Genomic DNA, 25,370 nt, shown 5'->3' with positions numbered 1-25,370 from the left:
TTACAAATTATTTCAAGAAAGAATTATAGAAGCATTAGTTGTTATTTTGTTCATCACATCTGCGTCAGCACATGAAAAGAGGTGCCCAATTTAGTTCCATTCTCTGGGTTTTGCACAAAAACCTGAAAAATTAACCTTCTTCAAGTATGTTTTTTGAAAAATATGATGCAATCAGATTCGAGCTCTCTTTCACAAAGGATTGTTCAGATCTGGAATGCTCTATATGAAGCAATTTCTCAATTTAAATTTATTTCTTTTGCCAAATATTTTAGATATATATGGTTTCCAGTTACCGAACTATTTAGCAAATAGTTTCTTAATTATGGTACCAAATTCCTCTATAATTCTCTATACAGCTATCAGGCCTCTGGTCAACTTTTTATGCTCACTGAAGAATACTCCAAGTTTCTCCAATCTGTTCACAAAGCTGCTTTAACACCCTCTCTTTGGACTTAATGTCACATAGTGCAAATAATTATAGTCAAACTTCCATCGAGACTATAATGGTGATTTATAAAGGTTAAACATAAACTTCCTTGTTTTAGCGCTCAATATACTGTAATAAAAGGTATATTACATATTATCATTTGGGATTTAGATTTTAAAATAGAAGATGAATGTGGATCGGTTCTGTGCTGGCATTCTTTTCAAAACACATCAGAATATCATTTGGAATGATGACATAAATAAATTACAAGAAGGCACGCTGATCTAAATCAAGTGCCTGGCAGAACACCTGTAATGTTAACGGTGGAGCTTTTACACTACTGAGTTGATGAGAGACCAAAAAAGTCATAGTTTGAGCTTGAGGTTCAACTTAGATGGGAGAACAGTTTATCCCAGCAGAAGAATTACGCTCTTACATCAGGGAACCAGTCACCCTAGCCAAAGTATTTTAACGCATGGACCTTCTCAGCAAGGAGAGCCCAGACAGAAGCTTTCAAGTTGCTAGAATGAAAAGCATTTCAGCCCTCAGAATCACAGAAGATTCATGCCAGTGATTCCAAAGGTATCATTAATCCATCTCTCAATCGAAGGGAAAGAAACTGGGAGAAATACCTAGAAACCCAAATCAAGAAAGAAGTAATTTTTCCTCTTTGGAATTAAGTATCTATAAAAGAGTAACATTGGGAAACAGGCTGAAATTTTATTTCGCTGTTTGTGCTATTTCAAATGGTTCTGTATCGCCGTTTTTCATCTTGTTGTTAAAAAAAAAATTCTGCAGCCTCAACTGAGAATGTGTTTCAGTGACTAATGACCACAGTGATCAACTGCAAAAGTTAAACATAAGATCTATCAAGTCAGGTTCCATTCTGGGATCTGACCTATCCAGTATTACCATTAGCTAGGATTATGAAGTAGAGTTCTTGTTGAATTGGAATAATTGAATTTAAGTCAGAACTGTATCTTTTTTCAAGGCTTAAATATGTGGAGGTACTGTACATAACACTGGAGCATGAAGACGTTCATTGCACAGATTGGACTTTCAAAATTGCGAAAGCTTCTCTGGGAGTAGAAGACATACAGCGGATTTTTTAAAATCTTAGACTAAACTGAGAGTTTTAACAGAGAAATTAAGGAATAAATTAAAGCAAAATCTTATATGAGTTGTTTAAAGCTATGATCCAGAATTTAGAATTGAAAGGGGGAATCAGACATTAAGATATCTCCTCTAAAATTTAATCAAAAAGTAACTTGAGCTTGGGGTGAGGAAATGAGGGAGAGACCGTCACAGAAAAATGGAAAGGGAAGAGAATGAAAAGTAAGGAGTAGTGAAAATGGAAATATTCAAAGTGGAAAAACAACACCGAAAAGAGGTAGTAGTTCAGAGGAAGACTTTGATCCCAATGAGATTTGATTTAACTAGAAATCTAAATTTAGAAAGGAATGAGTGGAAAGAATACTGTACTTCATTTCATTTGAAAAGCTGGCTGGGCAAACAAATTGGCCAAAGGTGTTTGGATCTCAAGATCGCAAAGTGTTTTGACAAATAGTTATGCCAGTTTGTTACAGAAGCAAATTGCAGACAATGGAAACTTAAGAGAAAGCAAAAATCAGTGCTTGTCAGCTTGTTCCCAAAGCGTATCAATTAAAATTTAGGATTTTAAAAAACTTAAATCAGGTGTGTGTACGATTCACAAAAGATAAAGCGGGGGAAAAAAGCAGGGAATCAGTGGTTTCAAACATGAAAGTTCGACAAAAAAATTGAGAATGAGGGAAATTATGATTCTGCTGACAGGTGGGACTAGATTGGGTTGGGATATCTGGTCAGCATGGACAATTTGGACCGACGGGTCAGTTTCTGTGCTGTACATCTCTATGACTCTCAAACTTCAGAAACAGCATTCCAATAAACTTACTCAAAGCTTATTTAAATAAATGTTTTGTATCAAAGATCCAAGATGCAAACGTTCTGAAAAATATAACTGCAAGAGATATTGCAGGTATGTGGGGAAATGGTCATTGGGAATTGACAAAGAAACTGCAGACGGAAAAGGTGTTACTTTTAGGGAACAAACAGAAAGGTGCCAAAATGAAAGCGAAATGCTGGAACCTAGGATAATATTACAATGGATATATGTTATTTTCTTTATAAGACTGAATATACCAAAGTCAATTGCTCGAGAAACACTATCAGAAAGTGGTGTATTAGGCAAGGTATCAAAACTAGTTGAAGTGCATGTTTCTTTAGGGAAAGATGACTCAGGACAAACAAGGAAATTCCTCTGACTTTAAAGCAAATCATGTATTGGAGACTTAAACTCAAAAGACTTTATAATTCAAATTAAGAAAGTAAACAAAATATGGGACAATGGTGAAAGTCAGTCAATTATGCTAGTTGTTAAAAATATGTCTTCGAGAGGGGATACTGAAGAAGAAAATATCAATTGGATGCATATATGGGGATTACAAACCAATCCCATTATACACAGTTGGATTCAAGAGTGACTGAGTAAATTGAATAGTTGGCTGATTCAAAAATATTGGTCTCAATAGTGGAATAACTAGGAAATAACAGAAACAGATTCTATCGGACGAACATACTGGATTGTTTACAAACTGCCTTGTGACTAAAGGGACAGCTGGAAAATGGGAAGCCTTCAGAAATGAGATAATGAGAGTCTGGAGAAAGTATATATCTGTTAGGGTAAAAGGAAAGGCTGGTAGGATTAGGGAATGCTGGATGACTAAAGAAAAAGAAGGAAGCTTATCTCAGGTATAGACAGGATAGATCGAATGAATCCTCAGCAGAGTATAAAGGCAGTAGGAATATACTTATAAGAGAAATCAGGAAGGCAAAAGGGGAACATGAGATAGTTTTGACAAATACAATTAAGGAGAATCCAAAGGGTTTTTACAAATACATTAAGGACAAAAGGGTAACTAGGGAGAGAATAGGGCCCCTCAAAGATCAGCAAAGCGGCCTTTGTGTGGAGCCGCAGAAAATGGGGGAGATACTAAATGAGTATTTTGCATCAGTATTTGCTGTGGAAAAGGACATGGAAAATATAGAAGGTAGGGGAATAGATGGTGACATCTTAAAAATGTCCATATAACAGAGGAGGAAATGCTGGATGTCTTGAAACGCATAAAAGTGGATAAGTCCCCAGGACCTGATCAGGTGTACCCCAGAACTCTGTGGGAAGCTCAGGAAGTGATTGCTGTGCCTCTTGCTGAGATATTTGAATCATCGATAGTCACAGGTGAGGTACCAGAAGACTGGAGTTGGCTAATGTGGTGCCACTCTTTAAGAAAGATGGTAAGGACAAGCCAGGGAACTACAGACCAGTAAGCCTGACCTCGGTGGTGGGCAAGCTGTTGGAGGGAATCATGAAGGGCAGGATGCACGTGTATTTGGAAAGGCAAAAACTGATTAGGGATAGTCAACATGGCTTTGTGTGTGGGAAATCATTTCTCACAAACTTGATCGAGTTTTTTGAAGAAGTAACAAAGAGGACTGATGAGGGCAGAATGGTGGATGTGATCTATATGGACTTCAGTAAGGCGTTAGACAAGGTTCCCCATGAGAGACTGGTTAGCAAGGTTAGATCTCACGGAATACAGAGAGAACTAGCCATTTGGATACAGAACTGGCTCAAACGTAGAAGACAGAGGGTGATGGTGAAGGGTTGTTTTTCAGACTGGAGGCCGGTGACCAGTGGAGTGCCACAAGGATCAGTGTTGGGTCCTCTACTTTTTGTCATTTATATAAATGATTTGGATGTGAGCATAAGAGGTATAGTTAGTAAGTTTGCAGATGACACCAAAATTGGAGGTGTAGTGGACAGCGAAGAAGGTTGCCTCAGATTACAACGGGATCTTGATCAGATGGGTCAATGGGCTGAGAAGAGGCAGATGGAGTTTACTTCAGATAAATGCAAGGTGCTGCATTTTGGAAAAGCAAATCTTAGCAGGACTTATACACTTAACGGTAAGGTCCTAGGGAGTGTTGCTGAACAGAGACCTTGGAGTGCAGGTTCATGGCTCCTTGAAAGTGAAGTCACAGGTAGATTGGATAGTGAAGACGACATTTGGTGTGCTTTCCTTTATCGGTCAGAGTATTGAGTACAGAAGTTGGGAGGTCATGTTGCGGCTGTACAGGACGGTTAGGCCACTTTTGGAATATTGCTTGCAATTCTGGTCTCCTTCCTATCGAAAGATGTTGTGAAACTTGAAAGAGTTCTGAAAAGATTTACAAGGATGTTGCCAGAGTTGGAGGATTTGAGCTATAGGAAGAGGCTGAACAAGCTGGGGCTGTTTTCCCTGGAGTGTCGGAGGCTGAGGGGTGACCTTATCGAGGTTTACAAAATTATGAGGGGCATGGATAGGATAAATAGACAGAGTCTTTTCCCTGGGGGGGGTCGGAGTCCAGATCTAGAGGGCATAGGTTCAGGGTGAGAGGGGAAAGTATAAAAAGAGACCTAAGGGACAACTTTTTTATGCAGAGGGTGGTACGTGTATGGAATGAGTTGCCAGAGGCAGTGGTGGAGTCTAATACAATTTCAACATTTAAATGGATATACGAATAGGAAGGGTTTGGAGGGATCTGGGCCGGGTGCGAGCAGGTGGGGCTAGATAGGGTTGGAATATCTGGTCAGCATGGACGGGTTGGACCGAAGGGTCTGTTTGCGTGCTGTACATCTCTGTGACTCTATGACTAAATCTCAGACTGATACAAAAAAAAGGAAGAGTACATGAAAAGGGAGATGTCTTAAACATTCAGTTATTTGATCATTTTTAAAAAGTCTAAATAAGAAGAATAAAAGCAAGGAAAATATGGCCGACAGGTTTAGCCTTTGTCTTTGGTAGAAATTCAACAAATACATCCTGAATTGAGTAAGTTAAACCAAATAGAGATTGGTTTAGACTCCATTTCTGAGGGTTGTTGTTTGAAAAGCAAAGAACTGATGAGGAGATGAAGTCTACCTTAAATACCAGATGAGGAGGAATGGGTGGTAGTCCATTAGATGGTAATCTAATCTCAGTATTGTAATGAAACTTCGAGAGGTTCACAAAATTCAACAGCTAGCCACTTGGAAAGTCGTAACAATTGGGATAATCTTATTGGTATAATGTTAGAGTCTGTCTTAAAAGGATGTAATAGCAGTACATTTAGAAATATGTTCTACAAATAAAGCAGAATCAGCATGGATTCATGAAGGGAAAGTTATGCCTGACAAACTTTAGAATTCTTAGAGTTAGTAAGCAGGAGAGAAAAGCAGAATCAGGATAGGCAAAATATTTGCATTTCCAAAACGCATCCTAGTAAGGCTACTTATTACGGAATTCGGCTTTCTATTCCCATCATGCCCGTCTTTCCCCATGCTTGCTCAACACCTGTGCATGTTCCTGTTCTGATGTCAGGATATCAATTTGCATCAACTCTGTTGCTCTCCCTCCAGACAGACAGTGTGGCCTGTTGAGTATTTCTAATGTATTGTTTTTATTATAATTTTACAGCATCCAGAGTATTTCACTTTTGTTATTCTCTTTTAAAACAGTTGCACTAGAGATATTGTCCACGTATTGGTGAACCTCGAAACAAATAACTTTTTACAGCCTGTCTTGAATAAAAATGAACAGCCTTAAAATGATATTCCATTATTTCTAAGCATTGGTTCTCAAAATGGGCTTATTAACCAGGAAAATTAAAATACTTTAGGACAAACAAATGCAATTTTCGGAGATAAAGAAAAAATGCATTTTAAACTGAAATTCTAAATGAAGGGCTTCTTTCAAAAAAAACTTTTGAGTCCCATCAATTCAGTGTGAGTATCTAATATTTCCACCTGGTATTTTTAGCATTTGAGATTCGACATTCCGAAATGCAGAAAAACTCTCAATGTGCTCAAATATTGTATCTAAATACATTCGTGGTTAGTGGCAACATTTCAAATGTCTTCTACCTAGTGACAGATCTGTGATCACCAGCAGTTCATCCCATAATGCACAATAGCCCTCCAGAATTAATCAAGATTGGCTTTTCACAATTTGAAATTGCCACACAATAGTATTTCACTTCAATATTTTTATAGTGGCAACATGGATCCATGTTGCCACTAACTAAACCAAACATATCAATGCCCAGTGCCAGAATGTGGTCCCCTGACTGAATAATTGAGCTTGCTTTTTACTTCCCTCAAGAACATTCTACATTTATATTCCATCTATCCCTACCACCCAAAAAACAAATCTGATATTGAGTGAAGAAACAATCCATATTTAACTGCTTCAAAGGTTGAAATGCACCAGTGCAACATATGTATTTGATCAAGTTCCCCGAAAGTAACAAAAGGCTGCTGGGATTTACCTCAGATATATCACTCTGCACATATCACTCTGCTTCACTAAAAAAAATTCTATTAATCTAAGTCTTATTCGAAAGTTCAGTAACAGAATTAACAGCTTAAACTGCAAGAAACTACTGTTTATACAACTGCATTAACTATATTCAGGTATTTAAAGTTGCAGCACATAAAAATGTGATCATTGCGCACCTGGTGCACCTTTGCCTGCGAGTCCTGTATACAATCCTAATTTCTGATGTTGTTGCTGAAGTTTCTGCCTATCTTTTCCGGACACATGGCTAGCCAGCCTTCAACCCTCCGAGCTTTTTCCCTCGCTTATCAGGCCATGTCAAATTGGATCCACGTATGCAATCACCGAATGCATGTTACATACAACATCTTGCTTTACTGCTCCGCTCTGCAAGAGAATGTAGGAACTAGATTCTTAAATTACTACTCTCTCCATGCATATTTGCTAAACTAAATTAAAATATTGCCTTTCCCACCTGCTACTGAAGTATCAATTCTTGCCCAGGAAAAAAAATAAATGTATTAAACTAGTTGCAGACTGTTTTCTCAGTGAATATTATAATCAATACCGTTCAAAGTTCTATAACCCCTAAGCATGGGCATAATGGATTACTTATGCAAGAACACATGGTTTTGCAAGGATACATATGACTCCCATATTATGAATAAACACCCACAATATGTTTCTAAAAGGATATTTGGGTTTTATTTCCATCTTTCTTGGGGTTCAGCTGATAGTTATAAACCAATGGTGTATTGCTACTGTGGGTTCTTCCATCACCCATTCACTCAGACTGTAATTATGAGGTAGCCAATCAGAATCCATTATCCAAGATGACAAGTGAAAAACATTGTTCAGAGAGCTTTGACAGCATCTTTTGAACAAGGCAGCTCTAAAGAATTTGGGATTTAAATCAGGTTTCTGACTATATTCGCTTAGTATAAAACTTTCTTTATAACGAGCAGTAAGATACTGGATATCAATAACAGTATAGAAAAACCCAGAGTGTAGTTCACTCTAACACATTCAGATTATTGCAATTTTGTTCAAATTTCATCAACTTCAAAAGTGAACAGGGTAGGGCAATTTTTTAAGCCACTTACCTTTTCCAACTTTCTGTGGTATCGTCTTCAAGTTTAACTTTCTTTACTCTATGCATTAACAGGCTAACAAGCCTCCACCAAGTCAGCAATCTAAAAGAAGACAACACTTGAATAAATTAATACTAATGAGATCAAAAAGTCAGTCTGTTAAGTTCTCATCATTCTTTGTAGTAGTTGAGATGTTTAAGATGTGGTAAAATCTTATACATGCAAGCTTTTCACCTCTATAGCTCAGTACTACAAGGGTGCCCAAGCTTTAATTCTTGTGGATCATATGGATGTACCATAATGGCATAGTTCTAAATATACATTTAATTCTATTATTAATTTATGTACAGTTCAGTCTCCGAATCCTTGTGAAACTTATCTACCTTTTGGGAAACAGTGCTAAGAGAAGCCCTTTTAAGACCCCAAAGATGCCATAAAGACAACTAACAGTTGGCTGGAATAAATAATCACAAGATGGCACCTGAAGAACTTCAGAAAAAGAACTTCAGAAAAAGAACTTTAGAAAGCCCCGAAAATAATGATGAGTAGAACTGTCACAGTATGGTTGCAACATATAACCATTTAAAATTGATTTACAATGGTCCCTGGGAAACACACACTGACGACACAAGCATTAGTTATAGTGGATGTGGATTAAAAACTTAATTCCACACATGGTGATTCGACATTCAATTATGCCATTGGGCAGTGTTCTTAGAAACCGCAAGCATTTCTACTTTAATCAAGGCAAGAAATAGCAAACTTGAAAACAGGAGAAAGCATTTAGTGCTTACCAGCGATTACTTTCAAACATGAAACATCTGAGCTGAAATGATGTCTTCTACGTCATATTCAAAAAACCAGACAGTACAGGCCATGGTATAATTAGGTTATTGAATAAAGTCTGCAACAACAGAATCAAGAGATAATGAAGAGTTTCTCAAAAAAGTTCTAGCCTGTGTATAACAGCAAAAATGCTGACTGTGGAACTCTGAGCACTCAGTTCACTATCACATTAGCCAAATGAAGGAAGCAATGTGGGAAGCATATTAAGCAGAATTTCCAAGAGGTATTCTCTCAAAGAATTTGCGGTCTTTATGAACTTTTGAAAGCTGTATGGCCTGCAGGTGATTTTAATTGTTAAATGGTGTTGCTAAATGCATCAAGAATAACAGGAAACATGTTTCCTTGAGGGTGGTTAGCAATTCCTTCTCTCTGTAACTATTAGTGACAACACTATTACTCTGCATAAATTTTCCCAATGAAGCAATCAAGGAGAAATCTGTCTTTGTGGGGCATATATTTTGCCTGTACTTTGACAATAAATAGAATCGGCGAAAACAACACGTGCTTTTTAACTATTCCTTGTTATTTAAATGTTAAATTACTTATTTAGTTATAATGAACTCAAACTATGTTAAAGGATAGGTCAATAAACTTGCAGTAGCAGACACTGAAGGGAACATTTCAGAAATCATAAAATAAATACATGCCAATGAGGAAGAAACATTCAAAAGGGACTGACTTATTGTCCTTGGTTAATGAAAATAGATTTATATTTGTACAACTTGCTTTTGAACTCTGATACAAAGATGGAGAGGCTGCAAAGGTTGTGTAGAAGATTACACAGAAAATAAAAAGGCACAAAGAATGACTAAAAGATAAATAAAGAGGAAACATTAGGAGAGAAAGTTGCAAGAAATACAGGAACAGGAAGTGAGAGCTTCTGTAGCTATTTAAAAAGGGCAGAATTAGAACAGATTTCCATTGCACAGAAAGAAAAAAGTAATGAAAAAGTGACAGATTCTATGTCAGACTACATTATTAAGAATAGAAGTAATGGCTGTAAATCAGAGAATGAAAGGGATGAAAGAACGCAGATAAATTACTATCACAACGGAAGTGTTGTAGAGCAAGTTATCAAAAGTTGCAAGCTTAGTAGTTCCAGGTTCTGATGGACCTCATTCTAGTCTTAAAAGAAATGCTAAATGAACAGAATGATGCATTGGAATATAAGTTTCCAAAATTCCCGACATTTGGACAAGTTTCCAATAGTTTGCAAAACAGTGAATGTAACTCCTTCATTTAAAAAGAAACATGAAACCACAGATTAATTAAACATACGTCATTTCAATTTATCACAATGCACTCGCTTAGGAAGACTGGGATATTTTTGGAAAAGAAAAGTAAATGCTGAGAGATTTACACAGAAAATTCACTTGCAAGTACAGCAAGTAAGTAGCAAACCAAACAGCACTTTAGTGAAAAATGTTTGGAGCTCAGAGGTATGACAGACTTACTGCATTTATATAAGGGACTTGGATAAATTCACAGCAATTGAGCAGAGGCAACATGGTGTTGTGATAGAAAAATCATATTTAACTGATTTGTTTTGTTGCTCTTTGAGGAAATAGTACATTCAAAGACCTAGAAGGCATTTAATGCCCCAAGGTTATTGCAGAAAATAAAATCTCAGGGTGTAAGGGATGACATATTGGCATGGACAGAAGATTGGTTAGCTGGCAGAAAACAACAGGAAAGAAGGTGGCGGTGGTGTATTGGAGTGTCATTGGACTAATAATTCAGAGACCCGGGTAATGGGTTTAAATCCTACCATGGCAGAAAGATGACTCTGAATTCAATAAAATTTAGGTGGTTCATTTTCTGGTAGGCAAAATGTAACAAGTGGCATGTCACAGGGTTCAGTGCTGCAGCTTCAACTATATATAATGCATATAAAGTTATGGGTGTAGGGACTGAAGGTAAGGTTACTAACTTTGCAATGACAAAGACACTGTGAAGACAACAAAGTTCTTACGAAGAAATTCAAGTTAAGTCAATGGGCAAAGATCAGCAAATGGAGTATAATGGAGTTTGAAAGTAAGAATTTGTCCATTCAGGTAGAGTTCTGAGATGCAGAAGGATCCGGGTATTGTGGCACATGAATCACAGAAGGCTAGTTTTCAAGTACAACAATTAATCGGGAAAGCAAATTATTGCAACAATTTACTTTGAGGGGTTAGAGAATAAAAAAGTAGAGCAGTTATGCTTCAGGTAAACAGGTCAATGGTGGGACCACATTTGGAGTACTGGATATAATACTAGTCTTATTAGTAAGATAGGATGTAAATGCATTGGAAGCAACTTCATGGAAGTTTCATTTGACTAACAGCAGGAATAGGCTATTGCCTTTTGAGCAGAGGTTGGGTAAGTTAGGATTGTGTCCACTGGCATTTAGACAAGTAAAAGACAGCTTGTTTGAAGGATTAAAGATCCCATGCAGTCTTGACAGGATAGATGAATGTAGGCAAATCTAAAAACAGATTGTCATTGCTTAAGCATAACAGGTTTCCATAGAGCTAAGCTGCATGGAGCCTGTGGAATATAGCCATTATGCAAGTTCCTTCAGAAAAAAAAATAATGAAAGGATGAGTGGAAATTAGCATAGCCCAACATGCCTGAAAAGGTGGTGGTGTGGCAGCACTTATACAAGACAGATACTATCTGACAATAAAATTGCAAGCTGCAAGGGTCAAACCTAAAAGATTGGCATTTAATTGTCAATAAAGAAAGACAAGTAAGGTGTTTTTAAACTAAGTTCTGAACAACTCAGTTTGAAATCCAAAGAGAATTGAAAAAGTATTCAGTTCTAGTAGTGGCATGTGGCACTAACACATTGCACTGCAGGAATTCACCAAGTTTCCTCAGGCACCCACAACCATTTCTATCAAGAAGAGCAAGGTAAGTAACGACACAGGAAAACTGCTATCTGCAAGTGCCCCTCAAAGGCCTCACTACACTGAACTGGAAATATATCATTTTTGTTCAGTGTTGCTGGGTTAAAATTCTGAAACTCCCTTCCCAATGGCACACGCACTACAGCTTTTCAAGACGACAACTTATCACCATCTTCTGAAGGGCAATTATAGATGGGCAATAAATGTTGCTCCAGTCAGCAATGTCTACATCTCATGAATGAATAAAAGAAACGCCAGCAAGTAGAAACAAGTGGATTATTTTCAGCATGACAGGGATTGCCACAAGAACCAGTGTTTGGTCTCAGCTATTTACAATCTACATCAATTACTTAGAATGGGGACAAAAAGGAATATATACCACTGATGATGTTATCTAGCATGGTGACGAAACGTCCGAAAACAAACCTTCCATGCTGTGGTTCTGTTCGCCGAGCTGGAAGTTTTTGTTGCAAACGTTTCGTCCCCTGTCTAGGTGACATCCTCAGTGCTTGGGAGCCTCCTGTGAAGCTTCAAAAACTTCCAGCTCAGCGAACAGAACCACAGCAACGAGCACCCGAGCTACAAATCTTCTCACAAACTTTGAACACAAACCTTCCAGCTCAGTGAGCAAACCTACATCCAGAACATCAAACTGAGCTACAAATCTTAAAACTCACTAATCCAAACATTTCCTGTCACAAGTAAAAATACCTGTAAATCCCACACAGAAGCAGCATATCTGCCAACCTTGACTGAGAGAGGAAGGCAAGGATAACATTTTAGGATTATGGCAGGATTTCCTATTTAATTCCAGTTTCTCACTTAACATATTGGTTCGTTGGTCATTTCCTTGACAAATAATGTTGCTTAAATCAAAATCCCTTTAATTCAGACTAAATTTGAACAGAAGTTTCTTTTCTATGCGCCTTTCTAAACTTAATTCATGCGACAAAATATTACAATTTTTAACTCCAATGCTACACAAGAGTGGACTGCAAATCACAATGAACCAACACAAAAAAAGGTTTTTCTGTGCAATGACTGATTTAGATTATACTGAGCTTACTGAGGCAAGAAGTCAAAAGCTTGCATCAATTCTATGATACAAGGCTCTCTGCTATGATTTACTACATTTTCATTTATATTCCTTGGCTGAGATGCTATAGATTGGAGCATTTCCTAACAAGCAAGCAGTAAAACAACACAACATTTTTTGGCTGCTGTGAATCTCCTGCAGTAACCAATTTATTAGTACAGCTTCTTTAAAGACACCAGTAAAATTACAGTTTCATATGATACCAAGTTTATTTTAACACTAGTCAACTGAAATGCAAAAAAAAAGTTGAAAGTCAAGTCAAGTCCAGGCTGACTTCAACTTCTGCCTTCTTTCAACTCTCAGCTTTCACTTCAGTTGTGACAAATTCAAGTTGAAAGAACCAGCAGCTGTTTGCCCAAGTGTTGTGCTCAGTTGAGAACCTCAACATTTATCCATCTAAAGTCAACAAAAAACCAATGTCTTTTCCATAAAAGTGGTTCCCCAGTGTCCTCTTCAATTCAAAGCCTAGTGAGATCTAGCCTGAAAGAGATTTGATCTCATCACTAAGCAGATATACCGTGCAAACAACCAATTTCATGACTACACTTATTCCCTGGAGTGTTCTGGTATTTCTAGTGATCATGCCAGCTGGGGAATTTGTTAAATCCATTCTTGCCATCTCTTATCGCAAGTCCTCATTTTTTCACCCTTTAAGTCTCATTGTCTTTCAGGCTTTAAGTAAAATGCAAACAAAATACTTTTTTAAAAAGTCTCCTTCTTTCTCGAGTTACTTAAGAATCTCAAGTTTCAGCATCAATGACGTTGGGGTATTGTCTCTGAACTAGTAACCCAGAAATCCTGGCAATGCTCTGGGGACCAGGGTTCAATCCCACTCAAGACCCCAATAATGCCTTTTCAGGAAGGAAATTTGCCAGACCTTACATGTAACTCCAGTGAAGTATTTGACTCTTGATTGTCCTCTGAAATGGAGAAAGTGAGGACTGCAGATGCTGGAGATCAGAGCTGAAAATGTGTTGCTGGAAAAACGCAGCAGGTCAGGCAGCATCCAAGGAGCAGGAGAATTGACGTTTCGGGCATGAGCCCTTCTTCAGGATTCCTGAAGAAGGGCTCATGCCCGAAACGTCGATTCTCTTGCTCCTTGGATGCTGCTCGACCTGCTGTGCTTTTCCAGCAACACATTTTCAGCTCTGGCCTCTGAAATGGCTCATCAGGGCAGTTAGTTGCATCAACAGCTAGGAAGTCTCAAAGAAATAAAACTAGGAAAGGAAAGAACCATCAACCCAGATACCAGAAATGACAACGGCATACAACCATGTTAACCCTGCCAAATCTCCTTATTAAAAGCTGGGTTATTGCTGAAATGAAGAGCTTTCTCACTGACTAATCAAGCAGCAACCTTAGCCATACCGATGGAACTGTATCATAGTGACAATATCCCAGACACCACCATCATCATCATCCATAGACATGTCTACCCCAGCAGCAAGACAGACAGTGGCAGCACAATAGTATTCAATCAGGAGAGAGGTGCCTTGAGAGTCCTCAAAATTGACTCTGGGCCCATGAAATATCAGGGCAAGGAAATCTCTACACTGATTATTTTGTATTATCATTCTATCAAGGGATGAGAGTTTCCTGAGCCAGCATTGACTTACTACCTTGGGAGGATGGTGGTGACCTTCTTTCCTGAACCATCAAAGCCCATTTAGTGCAGCAACATCCACTGCTTGACAAATTCCAAGAATTTGACCCAGCAACAGCAAATGAATTTACAATTTCATAATTTACTTTTCCACCAATCTCAAGTCACAATATAATGGACCCTGAAGTTCCTGACTCAAAGTACATATTGTGCCCTTACATCGATGCTTCTTCCAAGCGGTGTTCAACATGAAATAGTGATTTATCAGTTGAGCAGATAATCAGTACATGGCATTCAGGAGGCAGTTTCCATGCCCATATCTGTCCTGATGCCATGAGTTTTCATGGGGTCAGAAGCCAATGTTGACAGCATTCCATCTATCATTACTTCTACTGTGTCATACATTGCGTGTGGGACAAGGGCTAGAATGGCATTGTCTGGAAATGGGCTGTAAGGTATGACTTTGTGACTATGACTGTGTCAAGCTGTTGGTTTCTCACCTAAAATTTTGACACTGGGCCCCAGACATTACTATGAGGGTATTGCAAGGTTGACAGGGGTAAGTTTGCAATTTTGCTGTTTCCCCGTGTCTAGGTCAAGGCCGGACGGTTCACCTAGTTTGGTTGCAGTAATAATTTATTAATGGCTGGCAAGGCCATCCCAGAGGACAACTAAGAGTCAACCACATTCCAGAGAGCTTGGAGTCACATGTAGACTAGACTCTGTAAGGGCTGCAAATTTCCTTCTCAAATGGGTGTTAGTGAACTAGATATACTTATACAACAATTACGATTCGATGGACATAATTAGAGATTAATTCCTGATTACTTGATTTCAAATCTCACTCTCTGCTTGCTGGAATTCAAACATGGGTCATTCTCAATCTGTCTCAGCTGATGACTCAATATTCCTCTATGTTGAGTACCCCTGGAGAAACTATTGAAGGTGACAAGTACGTACTTTGGTACGACTTGAACATCTACCAAGAGTGGACACCACTAGTGACCAAACTGGCTGATTCCTAAAAGACCTACCTACTCAATTAGATCTGAGACAGGTGGTGAGCAAACCAAGAGGAACCATTCACAAGCACGTTTACAGTACTGGTAAGATTGGCCATCTCACAATCCATACGGAGGTGAAGCCCTAGACGCTCTATCATCATGTCAAATGGAGTAAGTTTCAAACGGATCTAAACAAAAATGTATATAGGGTATAAGCAGACAGGCAAAGAGGTTCAGCTGAGCATGACTCATATCAGAGATGAACTTACAGTTAACAATGGGGTGCTGGAGGCAAGGGTAATGGGTTAACAAGGTGGAAAAGCATTCATTATGTACAGCCATTTAACAAGATGAGGTAACATTCAGTATGTGAGGTCAGTTTAACAAGGTGAAAAGTACTCATTAACTGAAGTCAGTTATTCACAGTGTAACAGCAGATGGCTTAATCTTTACTGTTGATACTCACTGATTTTAACGGTTACCCAATCAATATGTATGTTGCCTTATCTGGATGCTCCTCTGTGTAAAATGACATTATTCATTAAGAAACTGCTCTTCCAGAGAAGACTGAGAACTCATATCTCTGTGCACATGGTGATCATTGTCTCTCCCTGGAGGAATAAACTTGAAGGAGGTAAAACTGCACTTTGAGCGTTTTCCTTCGATTGAGGGGTGGGGGAAATGGGATGACAATATGACAGGTGGTGAGCAAACCAACAAGAGGAACCATTCTCACCAACGCATCTACAGTACATTGATCTGCCCACGACTGCTGGTAAGATTGGCCATCTCACAGTCCATGCGGAGGTGAAGCCCTATATTCACAATGTCACCATCCTGCATCATATTGTGTGGACTATCATGTCAAATGGAGTAAGTTTCAAACAGATCTAACAATACCTGATTTTGCATTCTTGAGTAACCATAAAGGATCAGAAACAGCATCATATTCAATCTGTAACATTACGACCTGGCCTGTACTTATCATGGAGTCATGGACTCTACAGCAGGGAAATACATCTTCAAATCCAAACTTGTCCATGCTGACCAGATACACCAAATTAATCTAGTCTCATTAGCCAGCTTTTGGCCCATATCCTTCAAATTCCTTTCTATTCATATACCCCTCCATATGCTTTTTAAATGTTGTTATTGTACGAGCCTCCACCACTTCCTCTGGCAGCTCATTCCATACATGCACCATCCCCTGTGAGAAAAAGTTGCCCCTTGGGTCACTTTGAAATCTTTCCCTTCTCATCTTAAAGCCCTCTAGCTTTGGACTTAGCCACCCTAGGGAAAAGACCTTTACTATTCAACCTATCCATTCCCCTCATGATTTTATAAATCTCAAAGTGGTTGACAAATTTTAAATATTAGAAATGGGGTAATCTGCTTTCACTCTTCATTACTTTAATTGTGGATTTTGTGGTGAAACTTTACCTTATTAATGCTGGAAACTGTTCCCTCCTTCCTCTCAATAGTCAAAAGCACTCACATGCTGGAATTGTAGCTGAATCAGCTGTTGGGAAAACCTCCTTAACAACAAGGATTGAAACTCCAGCATGATGTTTCTCACTCTCCATTTCAAAGATTCATACACCTTTACTATTAAGCAAGGTTCCAACAATAAATCAGGGGAGTACAGGAGGGCATGCTAGGAACTGTCCCAAGCATATCTAAAAATGAGGTGTCTACCTGAAGCTATGGCACTAACTTCATGTCAAGCAGCATAAGCTCAAGTGACAGACAGAGCCAAGTGATTCCATAACCAACAGAACAAAATTTAAGCTCTGCAGTCCAACCACAAATGATGGACTGACTGGAGATAGCAGCACCATAAATGACCCTATCCTCACTGACAGGAGACCCCAGCACACAGCACAGAAGGTAAATCTGAAGTATTTGCCACAATCCCCAGGCGTGGATTCAAGTTGCTGATTCATCTCAGTCTCCTCTTGATGCCCCCATCACAGATGCCATCTTTCAGCCAATTTGATTCACTCTGCGTGATATGAAGAAAGGGCTGAAGAGACCAGATACTGCAAAGGCAATGGGCCTTAACAATAATCCAGATGTGTTATTGAAGGCATGTTCCAGAATTTGCCACACCTGCTAAACTGTTCAAGTATAGCTACAGCACCGGAAACTGCCCAGCATGTTGAACTTTGCCCAATTCTGTCCTGTACATTCAAAAAAATACATAAATCCAGTTATTAATCACTCAGTCTACTCTTGGCAATCAATCAATCAAGTGATGGAAAGCGTTATCAGTGCTATCAAGCATCACTAAGCTTCGGTTTCGCGGAGAACACTCAGCTCTTTGGCCCAAACACGGAGAAAAACAGCTTAACTCCAGAGAGGGAGTTAGAGTGACTGCCTACCCTTGAGATCAAGTGCCATAATTGACTGAATGTAGCATCAAGTAGCCATGGCAAAACTGGAGCAAATGGGAATCAGGGAAGGTTACAATCCTACTTAGCAGAAACGAATATGATTGTGGTCACTGGAAGTCAGCAATTTCAGCTCGAGAACACCACTGCAGGAGTTCATTGGAGTTCTAGGCCCAATTGTCTTCTATGGCTTCGCTAATGATCCCCCTCACTTTCACATGATCAGATGTGGAGATGTTAACTGATGATTATATGAACCACCATTCATGGCTCCTCAGGTGCCAAAGGAGGCCACATCCAAATGCAGCAAGATCTGGACAATCGAGCTGACAGCAGCAAGTGCCGGGCAATAACCATCTCCAATAAGAGAGAATCTAACTATTGCACCTTGAGATTCAATGGCATTACCATCACAATCTCACATTATCTACATCCTGGGGATTATTATTGCCAAGAAATTGCACTGGGCGAGTCACATAAATACTGTGCCTATTCGACTGCTCACCATTTACAAGGCACAAGTCAAGACTGTGATGGAATGCTCCCAACAGCCTCAAGAAGCTCAACACTACCGAGGGACAATGAAGTCTGCTCAACTACCACCAAATTCAAAATTCACATTCACTCCTTCAACCACAAATTCTCAGTAGCAGCAGTGTGCATGATCTACAACATGTAGAAATTCCCCAAGACTGCCAAGGCAGCACCTTCCAAGCCCACCCTAATGGACAGTGTAGCCCATAAATGGAAGCACCACCACAGTAGGTACCTCTCCAAGCCACTGAGCATCCTGATTTGGAAAGATGTTCATTATCGAGTCAAATTCCTAGAACTTCCTCCCTGACAAGACTGTGGGTGTACCTACACCAAATGGACTGAAAGGATTCAAGGACCAAGTTCACCACTATCTTCACAAACTCAATTAGGGGCTGACAATAAATATCGGCCGAACCGACAAAACCCACATCCCCTGAAGTATTTAAAAAATACAAACTCAGATTGACAGATTGTACTATGATCTCCATGGAGGCTCTCAGGTCACATTTTCTATGGAGGTCTGCCTCTTCACATTACAGCAAATACACCATCTAGAATTTCTTACTTGTTCTCATTCTTAAGGAGACCAATCTCCAAAGTTGTCTTCACTTGCATCGCAAACAAGGATGCCCAGTTGTGTGTTTGCTAATGGTCACTCATTCCTGTTACTGCAACTGGTAACAATCATTGTGAATAAGGACCTGGAGGTCTTTATTTATCCGTATATCCTTTCATAGCATGGCAGTTCAAGTATCTACTTCCAAAGGCATCATAAACCTTAATAACCATCCATTATATTTTAAAGAGCTACCACTAGTCCAAATATTTTAACGAAAACAATGTTCTACTGGGATTGCTTCAGCATTTTCTTACTGTTAATTCTTTTGACATTTCAATCCCCTTTGATTTTCAATTTATTTCAACTGACCTTTAGTACTGGTCAGATTAAAACTCACCAATCAGCTTAATTTGCAAGTTTGCACAATGTCCAGGACTTCAGACCAGCAGTGCCAACTGACCCATTCCTAAAAATAGCAGTTTCTGACTGGAAAATTGGAATTTGACCCTTTCCAAGGAAGGCATCGATTGAAATGCACCCAAGTATTTTGTAGTTTTAACCATCATGTGTGGGTGGTCACTGTCTCAAATAAAACTCTCTGCAGAAATAGATAATGCTTCAAACTAAACAATCAACACCGTTCAAGTTTAAACTACAGAGGCTTTTTTAAATTTACCTTTCATGTGGTGGAGAAATGAGACATGAACTCCACATAGTTAAGTTTGACGTAATCTGTGTTGATTTAGGAGACTCCAGCCAGTGAAGTGGTATCAATGCCCCTGGAATAGGGGTAAGCAGCAGTAAGAGCCAAAGAAAGAGATAGACACTCACACCACTGTTAATGCATTAAATTTAGGCGATATTGGCTTGATTGTGCAAAAAAACCATCTATAGCTAACAGTGCCCATAACTATCGAGTGACTCAAATGAGAATCATTACTTGTCCAATAGCCACAGGATTGAACAGGTTTATGAGGAGGACAAGATGCTGCTGCTCTCCGTGAAAAGTTACAAGAATGATCGCTGGGCATGAGCATTCAGCAGTACAAATTAAACATGGTCTAATATATTATGTAAGGTTTGTACCATCCTGTAATAGCTGCGATATCCTGAAGTAACATGTATCAAGATATACATTGAAAAATTATAAACTACTTGTGTAAGAATTCTGAATGGCAGTGTGGCACACTTACGAAATGCAGCTTTAATGAGATCGAAATTTTATTTCAATACAGTACTGATCAGGACACAACTCCACGAACTGATTCAAGCATTAACGAAAGTCAGGTGCATTCTGGGAGTAGGTGGTTAGAGAGTGGCAGGAAGAGGGAGAGAGAGACAACTGACTTTCTGACTAGTGAAATCTATGAATAGCATTGGTACACATGCAAGAAGGTATAATCCATTTCTTTTCCTTCTCATTCATTCACTCTCATGAATCCAGGAAGGCAGAAAGTTTGTCCCAATAATTGGCACCACCATCACAACTTACAAAGAAATGCTGAGTAGGTCGGGCCTGTACTCATGGGGTTTAGAAGAACAAGGAACAATATTCTTAGGAGATTCAACAAGAAGATAATGCAGAGATAATGTTTCCTCCTTGGAGTAAGTTAGATATCTGGAACAAGTAGCAGTGTAAGCAATCCTTCATTTAGAGTCAGAGATGTACAGCATGGAACAAACCATTCAGTCCAACCCGTCCATGCCGACCAGATATCCCAACCCAATCTAGTCCCACCTGCCAGCACCCGTCCCATATCCCTCCAAGCCCTTCCTATTCATATACACATCCAAATACTTTTTAAATGTTGCAATTGTACTAGCCTCCACCACTGCTTCTGGCAGCTCATTCCATACACGTACCACCCTCTGCGTGAAAAAGTTGCCCCATAGGTCCCTTTTATATCTTTCCTCTCTCACCCTAAACCTATGCCCTCTAGTTCTGGACTCCCCGACCCCAGGGAAAAGACTGTCTATTTATCCTATCAATGCCCCTCATAATTTTGTAAACCTCTATAAGGTCACCCCTCAGCCTCTGACGTTCCAGGGAAAGCAGCTCCAGCCTGTTCAGCCTCTCCCTACAGTTCAAATCCTCCAATCCTGGCAGCATCCTTGTAAATCTTTTCTGAACCCTTTCAAGATTCACAACATCTTTCCGACAGGAAAGATACCAGAATTGCAAGCAATATTCCAACAGAGGCCTAACCAATATCCTGTACAGCAGCAACATGACCTCCCAACTCCTGTACTCAATACTCTGACCAATAAAAGAAAGCATTCTAAAAGCTTCTTCACTATCCTATCTACCTGCGACTCCAATTTCAAGGAGCTATGAACCTATGAGCTAGGTAGCTGTTGGAGCTACCGAGATTACACCTCCTCCCACCCTGTCTCCCTGTAAAAACGCCATCCCATATTCCCAATTCCTTCGCCTTCGCTGCATCTGCTCCCAGGAGGACCAATTCCAATACTGAACAACCCAGATGGCCTCCTTCTTCAAAGACCGCAATTTCCCCTCAGACGTGGTTGACGATGCTCTCCATCGCATCTCCTCCACTTCCCGCTCCTCCGCCCTTGAACCCCGTCCCTCCAATCGCCACCAGGACAGAACCCCACTGGTCCTCACCTACTACCCCACCAACCTCCAGATACATCGTATCATCCTTCGTCATTTCCGCCACCTCCAAACATAACTCCCCACTCCTATCAGCGTTCCGGAAAGACCTCTCCCTCCGTGACTCCGTCAGATCCACACCCCCCACCAACCCAACCTCCATGCCCAGCACCTTCCCCTGCAACCGCAAGAAATGCAAAACTTGCGCGCACACCTCCCCTCCAAGGCCCCAAGGGATCCTTCCATATCACCTGCACCTCCACACACATCATTTACTGCATCCGATGTGGCCTCCTATACATTGGGGAGACAGGCCGCCTACTTGCGGAACGTTTCAGAGAACACCTCTGGGACACCCGCACCAACCAACCCAACCGCCCCGTGGCTGAACACTTTAAGTCCCCCTCCCACTCCGCCAAGGACATGCAGGTCCTTGGCCTCCTCCATTGCCACACCATAGCAACACGACGCCTGGAGGAAGAGCGCCTTATTTTCTGCCTAGGAACCCTTCAACCACAAGGGATGAATGCAGATTTCTCCAGCTTTCTCATTTCCCCTCCCCCCATCTTATCTCAGTCCCAATCCTCGGACTCAGCCCCAATCCTCGGACTCAGCACCGCCTTCTTGCCCTGCAATCTTCTTCCCGACCTCTCCGCCGTCACCCCTTCTCCAGCCTATCACCCTCACTGTAACCTCCTTCCACCTATCGTATTCCCATCGCCCCTCCCCCAAGTCCCTCCTCCCTACCTTTTATCTTAGCCTGCTTGGCACACCCTCCTCATTCCTGAAGAAGGGCTTATGCCCGAAATGTCGATTCTCCTGCTCCTTTCATGCGCTTTTCCAGCAACACATTTTTAAGCTCCAAGGTCTCTTTGTTCAGCAACACTCCCTAGGACCTTACCATTAAGTGTATAAGTCCTGCTAAGATTTGCTTTCCCAAAATGCAGCATCTTGCATTTATCTGAATTAAACTCCATCTGCCACTTCTCAGCCCATTGACCCATCTGATTAAGATCCCATTGTAATCTGAGGTAACCTTCTTCGCTGACCACTACACCTCCAGTTTTGGTGTCATCTGCAAACTTACTAACAATACCTCTTATGCTCACATGCATATCATTTATATAAATGACAAAAAGTAGAGGACCCAGCACCGATTCTTGTGGCACTCCACCGGTCACAGGCCTCCAGTCTGAAAAACAACCCTCCACCACCACCCTCTGTCTTCTACCTTTGAGCCAGTTCTGTATCCAATTGGTTAGTTCTCCCTGTATTCCATGAGATCTAACCTTGCTAACCAGTCTCCCCCGGAGAACCTTGTCGAACTCCTTACTGAAATTCATATAGATCACATCTACTGCTCTGACCTCATCAATCCTCTTTGTTACCTCTTCAAAGAATTCAATCAAGTTTGTGAGAAATGATTCCCACGCACAAAGCCATATTGACTATTCTGAATCAGTCCTTGCCTTTCCAAATACATGTACATCCTGTCCCTCAGGATTCCCTCCAACAACTTGCCCACCACCGACGTCAGCCTCACTGGTCTATATTTTCCTGGCTTGTCCTTACCACCCTTCCTAAACAATGGCCCAGCTTTAGCCAAACTCCAGCGTGCCGGCACCTCACCTGTGGCTATCAATGATACAAATATCTCAGTGAGAGGCCCAGCAATCACTTCCCAAGGAGTTCTCGAGTACACCTGATCAGGTCCTGGGGATTTATCCACCTTTACGCGTTTCAAGACATCTAACACTTCCTCCTCTGTAGTATGGACATTTTTCAACATGTCACCATCTGTTTCCCTACATTTTATATCTTCCATATCCTTTTCCACAGTAAATACTGATGCAAAATACCACAGTAAATACTGATGCGGCTCGACACAAATGGCTGATCTTTGAGGGGTCCTATTCTCTCCCTTGTTACCCTTTTGTCCTTAATGTATTTGTAAAAACCCTTTGGATTCTCCTTAATTCTATTTGCCAAAGCTATCTCATGTCTCCTTTTGGCCCTCCTGATTTCTCTTTTAAGTATACTCCTACTGCCTTTAGCCTCTTCTAAGGATTCACTCTATCTATCCTCTCGAAACCTGACATATGCTTCCTCCTTTTTCTGAACCAAGCCCTCAATTTGTTTAGTCATCCAGCATTCCCTATATCGACCTAACAGGAATAACTTTCTCTGGATTCTTGTTATCTAATTTCTGAAGACTTCCCATTTTCTGCCGTCCCTCTACCTTCAAACATCGCCCTCAATCAGCTTTTCAAAGCTCTTGCCTAATACCATCAAAATTGGCATTTCTCCAATTTAGAACTTCAACTTTTCAACCTGGTCTATCCTTTTCCATCACTATTTTAAAATCTAATAGGATTATGCTCGCTGGCCCCAAAGTGCTCCCCCACTGACACCTCAGTCACCTGCCCTGCCTTATTTCCCGATAGTAGGTCAAGTTTTATACCTTCCCTAGTAGGTACATCCACATACTGAATCAGAAAATGTTCTCAGAGTCAGAGAGAAGTACAGCATGGAAACAGACCCTTCGGTCCAACCCGTTCATGCCGACCAGACATCCCAACCCAATCTAGTTCCACCTGCCAGCACCCGGCCCATATCCCTCCAAACCCTTCCTATTCATATACCCATCCAAATGCCTCTTCAATGTTGCAATTGTACCAGCCTCCACCACATCCTCTGGCAGCTCATTCCACACACGTACCACTCTCAGCGTGAAAACGTTGCGCATTAGGTCTCTTTTATATATTTCCCCTCTCACCCTAAACCTATGCCCTCTAGTTCTGGATTCCCCGACCCCAGGGAAAAGACTTTGCCTATTTATCCTATCCATGCCCCTCAATTTTGTGAAGCTCTATAAGGTTACCCCTCAGTCTCCGACCCTCCAGGGAAAACAGCCCCAGCCTGTTCAGCCTCTTCCTGTAGCTCAGATCCTGGCAACATCCTAGTAAATCTTTTCTGAACCCTTTCAAGATTCACAACATCCTTCCGACAGGAAGGAGACCAGAACTGCACGCAATATTCCAACAGTGGCCTAACCAATGACCTATACAGCCGCAACATGACCTCCCAACTCCTGTACTCAATACACTGACAATAAAAGAAAGCATACCAAATGCCTTCTTCACTATCCTATCTACCTGCGACTCCACTTTCAAGGAGCTATGAACCCGCACTCCAAGGTCTCTTGTTCAGCAACACTCCCTAGGACCTTACCATTAAGTTGATAAGCTGAAAATGTGTTGCGGGAAAAGCGCAGCAGGTCAGGCAGCATCCACGGAGCAGGAGAATCGATGTTTCGGGCATGAGCCTTTCTTCAGGAATGAGGAAAATGTGCCAAGCAGGCTAAGATAAAAGGTAGGGAGGAGGGACTTGGGGGAGGGGCGTTGGAAATGCGATAGGTGGAAGGAGGTTAAGGTGAGGGTGATAAGGTGAGAGTGATAGGCCGGAGTGGGGGTGGGCGCGGAGAGGTCAGGAAGAAGATTGCAGGTTAGGAAGGTGGCGCTGAGTTCGTGGGTTGGGACTGAGACAAGGTGGGGGGAGGGGAAAAGAGGAAACTGGAGAAATCTGAGTTCATCCCTTGTGGTTGGAGGGTTCCTAGGCGGAAGATGAGGCACTCTTCCTCCAGCTGTCGTGTTGCTATGGTCTGGCGATGGAGGAGTCCAAGGACCTGTATGTCCTTGGTGGAGTGGGAGGGGGAGTTGAAGCATTCTTAATCTAGGTAGCTGTGGTCTAGGTGTAGTCTAGGTTTTACTATAAACCGACCAACTCCCACAGCTACCTAGACTACACCTCCTCCCACTCTGCCATCCCATATCCCCAATTCCTTCGTCTCCGCCGCATCTGCTCCCAAGAGGACCAGTTCAATACCGAACAACCCAGATGGCCTCTTTCTTCAAAGACCA

At 40.8% G+C, this 25,370-nt stretch overlaps 1 protein-coding gene across 7 annotated transcripts in view; it reads right to left on the bottom strand.

Annotated features, from left to right (window-relative positions):
* The window catches only part of dpp9 (dipeptidyl-peptidase 9), a 107,265-nt gene that overhangs the window by 62,632 nt on the left and 19,263 nt on the right, over positions 1–25,370 (bottom strand). For 4 of the 7 annotated variants that reach the window (XM_087976150.1, XM_087976152.1, XM_043720896.2 and 1 more), the window contains 2 exons: positions 8,705–8,814; positions 7,923–8,012 (listed from right to left, as the gene is read on the bottom strand). Coding sequence is in view for 3 of the 7 variants with exons in the window: in XM_043720896.2 (XP_043576831.2) it covers positions 7,923–7,978 (56 nt within the window). In the remaining 4 variants the exon portion in view is untranslated. Of the gene's footprint in view, positions 1–6,998; positions 7,207–7,922; positions 8,013–8,704; positions 8,815–25,370 lie in introns of all 7 variants that reach the window. The other 3 variants (XM_087976151.1, XM_087976153.1, XM_087976149.1) reach the window with 2 other exon arrangements.

Source organism: Chiloscyllium plagiosum, unplaced genomic scaffold (assembly GCF_037043375.1).
Source record: "Chiloscyllium plagiosum isolate Xiang-an unplaced genomic scaffold, Cpla_swu_hap1 HiC_scaffold_28, whole genome shotgun sequence".
Classification (NCBI taxonomy): Eukaryota; Metazoa; Chordata; class Chondrichthyes; order Orectolobiformes; family Hemiscylliidae; genus Chiloscyllium; species Chiloscyllium plagiosum.
This window is presented reverse-complemented; position numbering and strand designations above follow the sequence as displayed.